Here is an 11,989-nt window from a genome sequence, read left to right as displayed (position 1 = left end):
AACTCACCTTTCACAATGTATGTACGATCTTTTACGCTTATCTATGTGCAATCTTTTTAATAGGAATTTTTAAATAAATATATTGAATATAACTGTAAAGAAGAAATACTACGATTAAAATTAAAGTATCTATGTTTCTCCCGATAAATGACAATTATCGTAGGCAACTAAATTAGTTACATCTTGGTGAAATAATTAATAAGTTAATAAATCTTCTTCACAGTATATGTCATGTCTGTAAATTTACATTAAAATGTATATTTATTAATGTACACAAATTAATCAGCCTTTTTGGTTGTACGGGTCTTCTTAGCAGGTAAAGGCTTCTGAGAACGTAACACAGCACTAGCGCGACGCAAGGCAGCCTGAAAATATTACGTGTATTAAAACTTCTTTTAAATAGGTTATAAATATATTCTACTTCTTATTCCAAATTAATTTACCTTTGTAAGGTCTACACGATACTTGTTCTTTGTAAGCAATCGCTTCAACTTATATAGAGAACGACGAGCTCCGGCTTTCATTGTACACCTAACCGTAGCTTTTGCAGGCTTGTTCATAGCTTTAGCTTTTTTATATACTACAGTAAATCCTTTTTTATCAGCCGTATCAACAACACCTACGCTTTTCCTATGAATCAAACCAGAATAACGGTAGCTACTCAAATTGTTCAAATTATTTGGTTCCTGAAAGTTCATATCACACGTCAAACTATAAATTCTCATGAAAGTCATTAGCTGCGAAAAGAAAATCGTTCGATCATACAACAGTGTATATGTAATACAAACCGTAGAAAATGGTTTATTAATGTTACGTTTCTTCAAAAGGAATGCATTATTATTGCGAATAATCATCCAATTTAAATGGGACGACATTTTGAACGATCTGAAAGAATTATATATATATTAAAATTTTGCATTAATCTTACCTATGTACATGCATAAATATGAAAATTGGCATCTGCATGATAACCTATACAGTGATCAAAGAAGATAAAGTATTTTCTATTCAATTTATTAAAAATTTGCTAAATTCTTCGGTTTCTTTTAACGAAATACTTGATCGATCTACCTTATTAGACGTTACAGCTAATAAAAAATACGATATCAAATATCATAAACGGTAAAAGTAATCTCACCACGTGTGCACCTAACGAACAGAAGTTAGAAAAGAACATTCAAAATGGCGTGTAAAATGTATAAGATGAATTCTAGGAAACTATATGAAAGTATGTCCCTATACGTAACCAGATATAACATAAAAAAAAAAATTACCATAAAATATTTCCGTCGCTAGAATTAACATGACACAATCTGAAAAAATAAAAATAAGATTCATCAAAACTAGTTAAAAATGTCAATATTTATTTTTTGCCGCAATTCTTTATCAGAGTTTTATCTATGTTTACAATTTTAAAAAATAAAAATTAACCGTTAATCTTGCTTGTGTTACATTTGCTCAAAAGGTAATTCATTGAACATAGTCATTACTTCATTCGTATCGTACTCTTGTTTATCTCGTCCTTTAATTTTGTTAGATACATCTCGGAAATCTTGCGGAATATAAATTGAAGTATCATCTAAAAATAAAGGATCATCCTGCGGCAGTACTTGCAAATTCGCCCACCTTGATGCAACATGTTTAAACACACATTTTCTGAATATTATGCAATGTATATGTTGCAATTTTTCGTATTTTATTCTCATAAATCCTAATTTACTCAGGACGTATCTCCATGATTTTATGATCTTAGCATTTGCATTAACATGTTTTGAATCAGGGCTTATGATAAAAAGTATACCACCTGGTTGCAATAAATCATAGGCTTTTTTACAACATAAATATCTTTGTTTTGGGCAGGGTAAATATTCCAAAAATAAAGAAAATACAACTACCTGAAAATAGTTTTCAGGCAATTGCAAAATTTCTTCTTTATCATTTGAATATAATGTTTCTTGTCCAATTTGAACATTTAAAAAGTCACAACAAAAAACTTTATCTGGTATACCACTTAGATCTATTGCAGTTACTTCAAATATATCTAGAGCTTCAAATGGATTATAACAACTGCCTACATCCAATAATAATATCTTTTGAACTGACTTCTGAAGATCATTATCGAAGTTTTCCAATATTTGATTTTCCTGACATTTAATATTTACAGTACAATTTATGGCAACTTCAGTTTTTGACAAATTTGTGTCTATTTTCAGTTTAATATCTTCTTCTCTCAAATCATATTTCTGTCTTCCTTCGTTTAAAAAATATTCTTCACATTGATATTTGATCCATTCTATTCTCGAATACGTTGAACTCTTGGTGTTTAAGTTATTTTCCATCCAGTGGATAGTTGCCAATTTTACCATACAAGAAGCATATTTCTAAAACACATACATAAGGTTATCTTGCAATATCTTACGCGCGAATACCACTATTATTTTATCTTAATATTTATAAAAAAAATTAAACAAACCTGCAAAATGTCTTTACGACATATGTGTCGTTTCCATGCAATCTCAGGACCGTAATCCTGAGCTTCTTGTCGCAACGTGGCATGTGTATTTTTTATAATATCTGCTAAATATTTATGTTCTTCTGTCGCCATTTAAAACATTACATTGTCATTGTTCCAGTTTAAGAACAATATAAGATATAAAACGATTAATTGTTTCTTTAATTACGTATAAATGCGTCAATGATTCTCTCTCTCTCTCTCTCTCTCTCTCTCTGTCTGTCTGTTACTTTAACCAGTTTTAACCTAATATTCAATTTTTGACGTTTCATTAAATCGCCGTTATTAACCCCTATGACCAAAACAATGGCGGGTTCTGCACTGAGACGATTGATGGCAGAGTACAAACGTGAGAATCAAATTTAATTTCTTGCAGTTGACACTACACTAAAGAAATCGTATAAAACTTCTCCTTTTGCTATTCTTTCTATTTGATTTTAAACGATAATGTAACAAGTACTGCATAACTTGCAGAGTTAACCTTAAATCCACCTGAAGGTATTATCGCTGGTCCAATAAATGAAGAAAATTTTTTCGAATGGGAAGCCTTAATCACGTACGTATTTAAGCAATAAAAGTTTGTTTTCTTTATTTATAAAAATCTTTTCCTCACTCGCAAAAATTCGTTTTTATGCATAACGTGTTCATAATAAAATGTCTGCCCCATATTTCCATCTTCTTTTGAATTTTACAAGTTGAACGTCAACATGCGTCATGCATGCATGTTTACAGTGGACCAGAAGGAACATGCTTTGAAGGTGGTGTTTTTCCAGCAAAACTTATATTTCCACCAGATTACCCACTAAGTCCGCCAAAGATGCAATTCACTTGTGAAATGTTCCATCCAAATAGTAAGATTTTTTTTACTGAAATATCAAATTACTATGTTGATTCATCGTGAATCCCCAAAAATTAACAAGAATTTACCTTTCTTTAGTTTATGTAGATGGTAGAGTATGTATAAGTATATTACATGCACCCGGTGACGATCCTATGGGCTATGAAAGCAGTGCAGAAAGGTGGAGTCCGGTTCAAAGTGTAGAAAAGATATTGTTAAGTGTGGTAAGTATGTTAGCAGAGCCAAATGATGAAAGTGGAGCAAATGTTGATGCAGCTAAAATGTGGAGAGAAGATCGCGCAGAATTTGAAAAAATCGCCCAAAAGCTAGTTAGAAAAACACTTGGTATTCCACCTTAAATTAAGATGTTTAATACTTTATTGGAAACAAAATTGTAATTAAAATATCATACGATCCAGTGTAAAATACATATTATGTTTGAATTAAAATTTTATTGGAATGTGATATGTACTTACAAACATGTTTTACGGTCATGTGTAATAGTGGTAAAAGTATTGAATTAAAAACGAATTAACAACTCAGGATATTAGTCTTAAAAAATGTATTTTATTTTCAACATTGCCGTACAAACATGGGTAATCAAATACATATGCATTTGTTTACACTTAGAGTACCTTTGACTGAATTAGTTAATGAAGTAATGAACAAAATTTTTTCTTGTGCTCAAAGATATGGGAAATCTGAGTTGTGCAAATGAATTACAAATTACGTATAATTAAACTATGTAAATAATGAATGTATTACAATTACGAACATAGTACTAAGTATTCATTAGTAAACAATTCTCTGTTAAATCATTTTATTGCGATATTGAAAAATATTTACAAAAAGAAGCTGAAATAACATTTTGGATGAGTACATTATAGATATTTGTGGAGTGTAACGAAATTTGTACATTCAAAACTTATAGTAAAATTAATGTTACCATTACAAAATTATAGAAACTTAATTGTAGATGAAAAGGGCTTATAAAAGTAGGATATTTTTTTGAATTTAAACTTAAAGTTCTTTTATCATAAAAGCAAACGAAGATTGTCCTTTTTTTTCTTTCTTTTTCTTTCTCTTTTTTTTTTCTTTTTTGTAGTGTAATACATCTGTTAATGTTTCAATAAGTCATGCACACTTCTGTTGTGCATGTTGGAAAGCATACCTCATATTACTTTAAATATTTACAAAATTGAAAGATTTGTGATAGGTTTCTGATTATCATGCATCCTTCACTCTAATAGCCATCGAACTTGGTGATAAATTATATTAGACTAGAATAAATAAATTGAAGAATATAAAATCATAATTTAAGAAAGAATAATTATTAAAATAACAACAAAGAACTTACATAGTTTTAGCGCTCCCTTCTATTGAAAATATGTTTGGATTATATCTTTGAAAAAGATAAAAAAATAAATACAAATATTTGGAAGTAAATTGATATTTATTAGTAAACAATACTGAACTCCAACTTAAGACGCAATGTTTATGACTAGCACTTGTCAATTATTTATAATAAACAATAATAAAAAATTGTATATATCGGAACATTATAATCAAAGTACGACATCGCGTGTCTCAGAAATATAACTCGTACAAGTAACCTTTAACTTTTCTACTTTTGTTATGGTACCCTTTGCATACATTTACTTATTTTTATACAATTCTGCAAAACCGAATATACATATACAAATATATGTATATATAGTGGGCTAAAATAGCGTTCTAGAACAATACATAAATAACGTGTATTTTAACACAATATCTTAATTGATAAATTAATGTTATACTTTGAATACAATTATAAACTTTGGCATATAAGAAATAAATTATTGTTCTATGCCAAGTGCATTTCCCTTCTTTTTTTATAAAAGATTTGTTATAATAATTTTCTAATTAAATATTAAATTGAACCATACATTTTCGTAATCAGATTTAAAGATTTTCTATTTAAAAGGATACTCCTTCAAGAATATTTTAATACCATGAAAGAACACTTTGTCTTGAAAATGTACGGTCAATTGCAAACTTTTACATTAACGATAATATCACATTTTGGTATCAAAAATGTAGAATTAAATTTGTTACTTTCTACATATCCTCATTGGAGAGACATTATAAAAATACGAAGCTGTTATTCAATGCCACGCTTACTTATATATAATCACATAAAAGAAATATCTTTTGAACATATATTATATCGTCCAATAGCACTTGGCATAGAATTTTCGTATTTTTTTTTTTTTTTTTCAATATTGATGTTAATAGTAGTGAAACATAATCGAATAAAGTATTGATATTTTTCAATAATGCTAATTTCTTCACAAGAATACGTATGTGCAACTTATATTAATGTAAAATACATTTGTTATAAAATGGTACTAATTCTGCTCTATATACCTGCCACTGTGGCTGAGGTATCATGGTGCCTTTAACCATTAATTATACGCACATGCTTCACATATGTTTAGATTTATCCTTAGACATAGTCTTGTCAGACAATCTGGTAATAGTAATTATATTGCAAAATCTACCACGTGAATATTGAGTATAAAATTTGTTTATTTAGTACTGCAAAGTTCACGAAAGTGCAACAAAAACTTCTGAGCAATATGTATGTATATGTGGCCCTTGCTATTCCATGATTGATGAAGCTGCACAGGAAAAGCAATTTAAAGATAAAATAAAACAAAGATTCGTTAATAAATTTTTCTAGTAACAGTTAGTACATATTTTGTATAAAAACTTTCTCCTTTCTTGAAAAATCTATCTTTATATCAATGCTTCATAGCGAGCTCTGTATAACATTACACAATACAAAATTTATCAAAGTAATGTCTCTGTTTCTGAAGATGAGTTTATACATCTCTTCAGAGGTAAGGGACAAAAATAAAAATATGTATCATTACAATTTACTAAATCTTATCTGAAGCTCCTTTCTACTTTTCGATTTGGTTAGTCGAAATTGTAAATTGAAAACTTTTCACTTGACTTATATAAATTCTTAGTATTAAGCTACAATCTAAAATCTATATAATAATTGCAAATCAAATATAATTCGAGAATGTAAGTTTCGGGAACTTTATCCGAATTAAAAAAAAATCATTTACATAGGTAAAACTACCACTTACCAAAAATTAAATATATAATATAACTAAATTCGATCAAGTGCATTGCACGATGTAATCTTGCTAAGTTTATCTGAGCACAAGAATAAACAGTGACTTCGATTATCTTGATTCAACTGTATAATTTAAGGAATCAGAATTCTATAATTTATAATTTTATATAGCACCAGTCGCTAATCAGTTTTAACAAAGAAGCTCTTACCCTTTCAAGGTAAATATCATTAAACCTTATTTTAAAATTGGCTATAAAGAATGCAAACAAGTGTAATACATTTAAAAGATTGCACATCATATATTAATTATCCTTTATAGACTTAAAGAATCACAAAATATATATATATCTAATGTGCCAGATATTAATAAATTCCTGGCGATTTAATTATTCTATAAAATCAAGTAATGTACACAAAAATATTTACATTATAAAGCAATCTAAAATAACATGTCCCATCCAAAGATTATTCTTGGAAACGATTATGATAATAATTTGCGGAAAAATACGATTGATGCTTGAATGAAAATATTTATACTATATTATGATTCCATTAATTCGTTGAATATTTTGTCTAAGTTAATCAGTCTGTGGCAGCTACTTCTAAACTTAAAACACGATATAACAACATGTTGAACTGATTAATATTGAGAATATTCTACAGTTGACAGATATAACTGATATTTATATATGCCAGATTATACCTTAATATAATGTGTTAGTCTACAGCATCTTTCCATAATTGCTTGCATGTGCATCATATTTAAAATTATTTATTGACTCTATATTGATCATTCAATAAAGTGGAACGTCAAATGTAGGATGTAGATTAACTATATTCATATTCTTTCTATTTACGTTAGAAAACGTATTTTAAACTTTTACAGAAAGTAATGAAATGCATAACTGAATAATCTCTGGCAAAAGCATAATTTATTAACTAAAAACCAATGAATAAAGAACATTATGATTTTAATGTCTATATGAACAGAGTAGTACGAGATATATGGCACGCAAGAAGGAGTTATTCGATCACCATTTTGCATCATTATACATATATGAATATTATACATTCATTGCATCGTATGAACTCGTAAAGGTATTTTAAAATAAAAGACAGGAACTTATATTAAAACTGATAACATAGAATTTGTTGAGATTATTGTATAAGTGCTCTGGAAATCATTTTATGACAAAATGAGAAAATCATAAATTCAAGATCTGATATCAATCTACTTGTGCATTTTTAATCGTGTCAATATGAATTCTGATTGAAAATTATCTTCGAAGTAATTTTACCTTTTGCTTTCCAATTCGTTTAGTACTTTTATGCGATTAACTATATTTTTCTATATACGAACTGCGTGGAACGGATTACCCTTCTTTTCAAACAGATATAAAAATTGTATATTTCAAATTTAATTTAACGTATAATATATGTAAAAATAGGTTATTCCCATATTTAATCGTAATATTCTTTAACAAAATCATATGGAACGAAATTGTGTGAAATCTTAAATCTTAAACCATACATACTAAACATTTGGCAAGTATTTCACAAAAATGAAGGACAAAAGATTATATATTTGTACCTCACGATAGGCCTTGTGGTGTGAAACAAATCTTCTCTAATTCACCAGTTGAAGAACTAACAGGAGATTCAGCTCTATCGTCCTGTTCAGCTAACTGTTCACTGTAGTAATGAGGCGTGCTCAGGTAATCAATGAGCCGCCGAGGCAGAGGTAGAGTGGGAATAAGATCCCTGCGTACCATCTTCAAAATAACAAATCTGCATGTATGCTGTAAACTTTGAACCTGTTTAAATCTTGACACTGGGTGAAGAAGTTGCACACGCATTGGACCTAACACTGGCCGTCGATGAAGAAAAAACAAATATCGTCCACTACGTGAATGTTCTACCGCATTCTCGATAAAGTCGACAATTGTATGAGACTTGAATTTTGTGCAACTTCCAAAGCTGAAATTACCTACATATACAATGCGCACACGACATTAAAATTGTATTAAAAAAATGACGGTGTATAGAAAAACTGTATCAATAAAAACATAAAACTTACCCTGATCGTGCTCAATTCTTACATGTCGCACACAGCTGTTAAGCCTAAATGATAAGGAAAAAATATAATGATCATCGCTACTGTCTCGTACAATGAATGATCCGTCTGGTTCATTCGACAGTATTTTCTCTGCAGCTTCACCAGATATTGGGCCCCAATACCATCCATACTATTATAAATAAAATTTAATAATTATAATATACCTTAATGTCCAACATAATATAATAACTTTAAAAAGGAAATAAAATGTATAAGTTACATACATCCTTTACTTTCTCAATACTAGCAGCAAAATCCATGCTGGTATCTTCTGCTGGTTCGTCCTCGACTTTTGGCGCAGGTAGAGGCATTTGTGGTGGTATAGAAGTTGGACTTTCACACTTAGATACCATCGTTGTAAGCGCATCTTCCGCTTGTTCGACACATCCTACATGCCCATTGCTTTTCGGCAATGGCGGTAATGCACGCTTAAAAAAAGGTAGCTTTTGTACAGAGGAATCTACCTCTGAGGTAGTATTATTATTATTAGCATGTTGGTCAGAATCAACACCCTCTTCTTCTTCTACAATTTCACCCTGTACAATGCTATTTCTTTTCTCTACGAAATGGTCCGGAGAACCCAAACGCCTGAATCTAAAGATATTGCAAAGTGTTTGTTTCAAATTTAATGAGAAGTTTCGTTGGCTCTTCTTAATCTTTTCTCTTTCAGAATCGACCTTCTCTTTATGTGGCTCATCTTTTACCTTTTTATGTTTAATGCTAACAAACGAATTTTTTTTATGCTTCTTAACATTACCATTATGATTATTGTTATTATTATTATTATTATTATTATTGTTATTGTGAATCAGTCCATTGCTATTTTTGTTTGAAATCGGAGTATCCATCGCTGAATCTGTATGCGGGTTACTATATCTATTGTTATTATTTACACTAATACCTTTTGGCATCGCAAGGTGTACAGGTGTATGACTTATTGGAGCTTTATTATCGCGTTTAATTTTATTTTCACTAGAATCACTGGAGCTTGAGTATAGTGTTTGCAAATATTGACGCACTTCATGTAAAGTCATGTGAATTGGTTCACCAATATTATGCATGTGACCATTAGATGTTCGAGACGTATGTCGACCAGATGTGCCCGGAACGCTATGACGCTTTCCGTTCCCAGTTTCGTTGCAGCATACATCGGATAATAGTCTCTGTGATTTTATGACGTGTGTAATAGCTCGAGGTTTTCCACAATAATGCCTTGCTTGCTGAATATGGGCTTCTAATTCACTCTGTGAACTAGCAGACACATTTCTTCTCCTTTTACGATGATGTCTATGACGTTTGGGCCTTTGCGGCGTTCTAAGATCATGCAAAGGTCTAACTACATCTATTGGTACAGTATAAATGTCAGAATCAAAGGGCACATTGTACATATCACTAATCTCACTGGTCGTTAAAACATCATGTGACATAGCAGAGGTGATAAAACTGCTGTCATCCACTTTATGACTCAGTCCTGAGGTATTTATTGAATTATGAGAACTGGACAAACGAGAAGAAGCTAAAGAACATCGTGAATTTGGACGATTCAAAGTGCTATATGGGGTAATTAAAGTGGTAGCTCCCTGACACGACGAAGGTGTCAACAAATCTGTTGCCCAAAGACGTTTTGGATTATATACACTACGAGTTACCACCGGTACATGATTTGTTGCAGGCGCTATTCTTCCTTCTGGCCATGATATTCTACAAGATATTATCAGCGCTTCTTCAATCATCGACTGTACTAAATTTTCGGCATAATCGTCTATTAATTGTGGAACTTTTTGTCTCATTAATCGTGCATAGCTAAGGATCGGTGCAGATGAAGATTCAGAGTTAGGAGGAGAAGGGCTATCTTGAAATTCTGGTGGAGGTTTAATAGCTACATCGACCACTTCAACTTCTAGTTTTCCATCAGCATCAGTCCATCCTGGTCCTTTTTTCAATGTATTAAAATTTTCACCACACATACCATCTGAATAATCAAAAGAATCTTGCGATAAAGATTTACTTTCTATATCGCTTTCTTGCATCTAAAACAAAAGTAAATTATTCGCTCAACTTGAAAAGTATTACATACTTTTAATATGTACTTTACGTCTTGTACGAATATGAACATCATACTGCAATAAGCTATACCTCGATTGCAAGATGTGCTCGAACTGAATCGCTAGAAATGGACCCTCCAATTCCACTGCTACCAAGATCACTGAGAGGTCCAGTAGCGCTTAGTGAACATGACGGTGGAGAGTCCATCTCAATACTTTTAGTTTATTTGTTTGTTAAAGGATTTATAATAGCCAAAATTTTTGGAAGTTCCACATTGTCCCCTATAATATTATAGCAGAATTCAATATTACTATTAATATTTTAAATATTACTGGTTAATTGTATAAATCAGCCTAATCGATGAATTAAATTTGGTTTCTCAGTTAAATTAGAATCCTTACCTGAAAATAGCAATTACAAGCAATACGCGAGTGTCTCGTGATCTTCATGTTTATATAAGTACTTGTACTTTTTATATGGTCCATTATGAATAAGAAACTGAAAGGATATTTAAAACAGATTTATGTTAGAGTAATTTAAATTTACATCTCCACGCAACAGTTACAAAAATCTTTCTTCCGTGATTCAAAAGAAATAATTATATTTATTTAATATACTTGTTTAATGTTATTACATTATTTAAAGAAAAAATCGAAAAATTTGACTTTTGAAAAAATGTATTTTACACGCAAACGCATGTAGCGCGCGCGCGCGCGCGCACGCATACACACTCACGTTTCATAAATTTTTAACATTTAACCTTCGATTATGTAAATCATATAAATTTTTCTTGAACAAATTGAATAGTACGAGTGTACGTGAAACAGAAAGAATCCATGGAGAAACATATTCTTACGAGAAGCATTAGTACTGTCAAAAGATATATGACATAAAAAAACAATATGTCTTGATATCACTTCATAAAGAAATTTAGACCCACGTTAGCGTAGTACAGACTGAAATTGGGATATCCTTTGGTATGATTCATCTTTTAGCTGTCTATTGTGCAAAATATTCGAAATATCTTGATCAAGGTACATGCCGTACAATGAGCACTTTAATATCCCGGCAAGGTTGATGTTTGCATCGTAGATAGTAGTGGACTACGTTTGACGTTTCGAAAGTTAGAAGTGGATTTTACGTACTTATGCTAGGTTACTTGCAACTCGTTCGCATTCACGTAATATTTGTCAACGAAGCAAAGTATCAGAAAAACGTTCATCGTTGTCACATAACGTTCGTTCGACAGACAAATCAATATTTAAAAGACAAACGCAAGTCCTTCACGTTACAGTTTACTCCATGTCGGTTCCGTTCCCACATTCCGTCTGTCATGCCGAGGAAGAC

At 30.8% G+C, this 11,989-nt stretch overlaps 3 protein-coding genes across 12 annotated transcripts; 1 reads left to right on the top strand and 2 right to left on the bottom strand.

Annotated features, from left to right (window-relative positions):
- Nucleotides 1-242: 242 nt before the first annotated feature.
- LOC117159484 (ribosomal protein L28) lies at nt 243-2,614 on the bottom strand. 4 transcript variants are annotated; one of them, XM_033339360.2, is made up of 4 exons: nt 1,139-1,243; nt 789-885; nt 444-686; nt 243-365 (listed from the first exon to the last, which is right to left on the bottom strand). In XM_033339360.2, the coding sequence occupies exons 2-4, from the start codon at nt 873-875 to the stop codon at nt 279-281; spliced, it is 417 nt and encodes a 138-aa protein (XP_033195251.1). In that variant the 5' UTR covers nt 876-885; nt 1,139-1,243; the 3' UTR covers nt 243-278. The 4 variants fall into 4 exon arrangements, with proteins under 4 accessions (XP_033195251.1, XP_033195250.1, XP_076479669.1 ...); XM_033339359.2 differs by having other exon boundaries at nt 1,072-1,204; XM_076623554.1 differs by lacking the exons at nt 243-365; nt 444-686; nt 1,139-1,243 and adding exons at nt 1,275-1,313; nt 1,432-2,381; nt 2,474-2,614 and having other exon boundaries at nt 788-885.
- Nucleotides 2,615-2,719: 105 nt separating this feature from the next.
- Nucleotides 2,720-3,815, top strand: Ubc7 (ubiquitin conjugating enzyme 7). 2 transcript variants are annotated; one of them, XM_033339355.2, is made up of 4 exons: nt 2,720-2,861; nt 2,987-3,068; nt 3,245-3,363; nt 3,450-3,815. In XM_033339355.2, exons 1-4 carry the CDS (start codon nt 2,807-2,809, stop codon nt 3,707-3,709), a joined length of 516 nt encoding a protein of 171 aa, XP_033195246.1. In that variant the 5' UTR covers nt 2,720-2,806; the 3' UTR covers nt 3,710-3,815. The 2 variants fall into 2 exon arrangements, with proteins under 2 accessions (XP_033195246.1, XP_033195248.1); XM_033339357.2 differs by lacking the exon at nt 2,720-2,861 and adding an exon at nt 2,892-2,910.
- An 82-nt stretch (nt 3,816-3,897) lies between these two features.
- On the bottom strand, nt 3,898-11,927 carry LOC117159479 (uncharacterized). 6 transcript variants are annotated; one of them, XM_076623551.1, is made up of 8 exons: nt 11,788-11,927; nt 11,044-11,140; nt 10,733-10,923; nt 8,821-10,626; nt 8,558-8,726; nt 8,072-8,467; nt 4,708-4,752; nt 3,898-4,630 (listed from the first exon to the last, which is right to left on the bottom strand). In XM_076623551.1, exons 3-6 carry the CDS (start codon nt 10,847-10,849, stop codon nt 8,073-8,075), a joined length of 2,487 nt encoding a protein of 828 aa, XP_076479666.1. In that variant the 5' UTR covers nt 10,850-10,923; nt 11,044-11,140; nt 11,788-11,927; the 3' UTR covers nt 3,898-4,630; nt 4,708-4,752; nt 8,072. The 6 variants fall into 6 exon arrangements, with proteins under 6 accessions (XP_076479666.1, XP_076479657.1, XP_076479663.1 ...); XM_076623542.1 differs by having other exon boundaries at nt 3,898-6,013; XM_076623548.1 differs by having other exon boundaries at nt 3,898-4,752.
- Between the last annotated feature and the right edge of the window lie 62 nt (nt 11,928-11,989).

This window comes from Bombus vancouverensis, chromosome 1 (assembly GCF_051014615.1).
Source record: "Bombus vancouverensis nearcticus chromosome 1, iyBomVanc1_principal, whole genome shotgun sequence".
NCBI lineage: Eukaryota > Metazoa > Arthropoda > Insecta > Hymenoptera > Apidae > Bombus > Bombus vancouverensis.
The sequence above is the reverse complement of the archived record's forward strand: the minus strand, read 5'-3'. Positions and strand labels throughout refer to the sequence as shown.

Coding starts and splice junctions, on each gene's coding strand:
- LOC117159479 (XM_033339349.2), bottom strand. CDS start 10,849: ATGGACTCTCCACCGTCATGTTCACTAAGCGCTACTGGACCTCTCAGT. Junction 8,727..8,820: donor GTATTGAGAAAGTAAAGGAT/GTATGTAACTTA, acceptor TATTTATAATAG/TATGGATGGTATTGGGGCCC. Junction 8,468..8,557: donor AAGAATTGAGCACGATCAGG/GTAAGTTTTATG, acceptor TTGTATATGTAG/GTAATTTCAGCTTTGGAAGT.
- LOC117159484 (XM_076623554.1), bottom strand. CDS start 2,605: ATGGCGACAGAAGAACATAAATATTTAGCAGATATTATAAAAAATACA. Junction 2,382..2,473: donor GTCGTAAAGACATTTTGCAG/GTTTGTTTAATT, acceptor TATGTGTTTTAG/AAATATGCTTCTTGTATGGT.
- Ubc7 (XM_033339355.2), top strand. CDS start 2,807: ATGACCAAAACAATGGCGGGTTCTGCACTGAGACGATTGATGGCAGAG. Junction 2,862..2,986: donor ATTGATGGCAGAGTACAAAC/GTGAGAATCAAA, acceptor CATAACTTGCAG/AGTTAACCTTAAATCCACCT. Junction 3,364..3,449: donor TGAAATGTTCCATCCAAATA/GTAAGATTTTTT, acceptor ACCTTTCTTTAG/TTTATGTAGATGGTAGAGTA.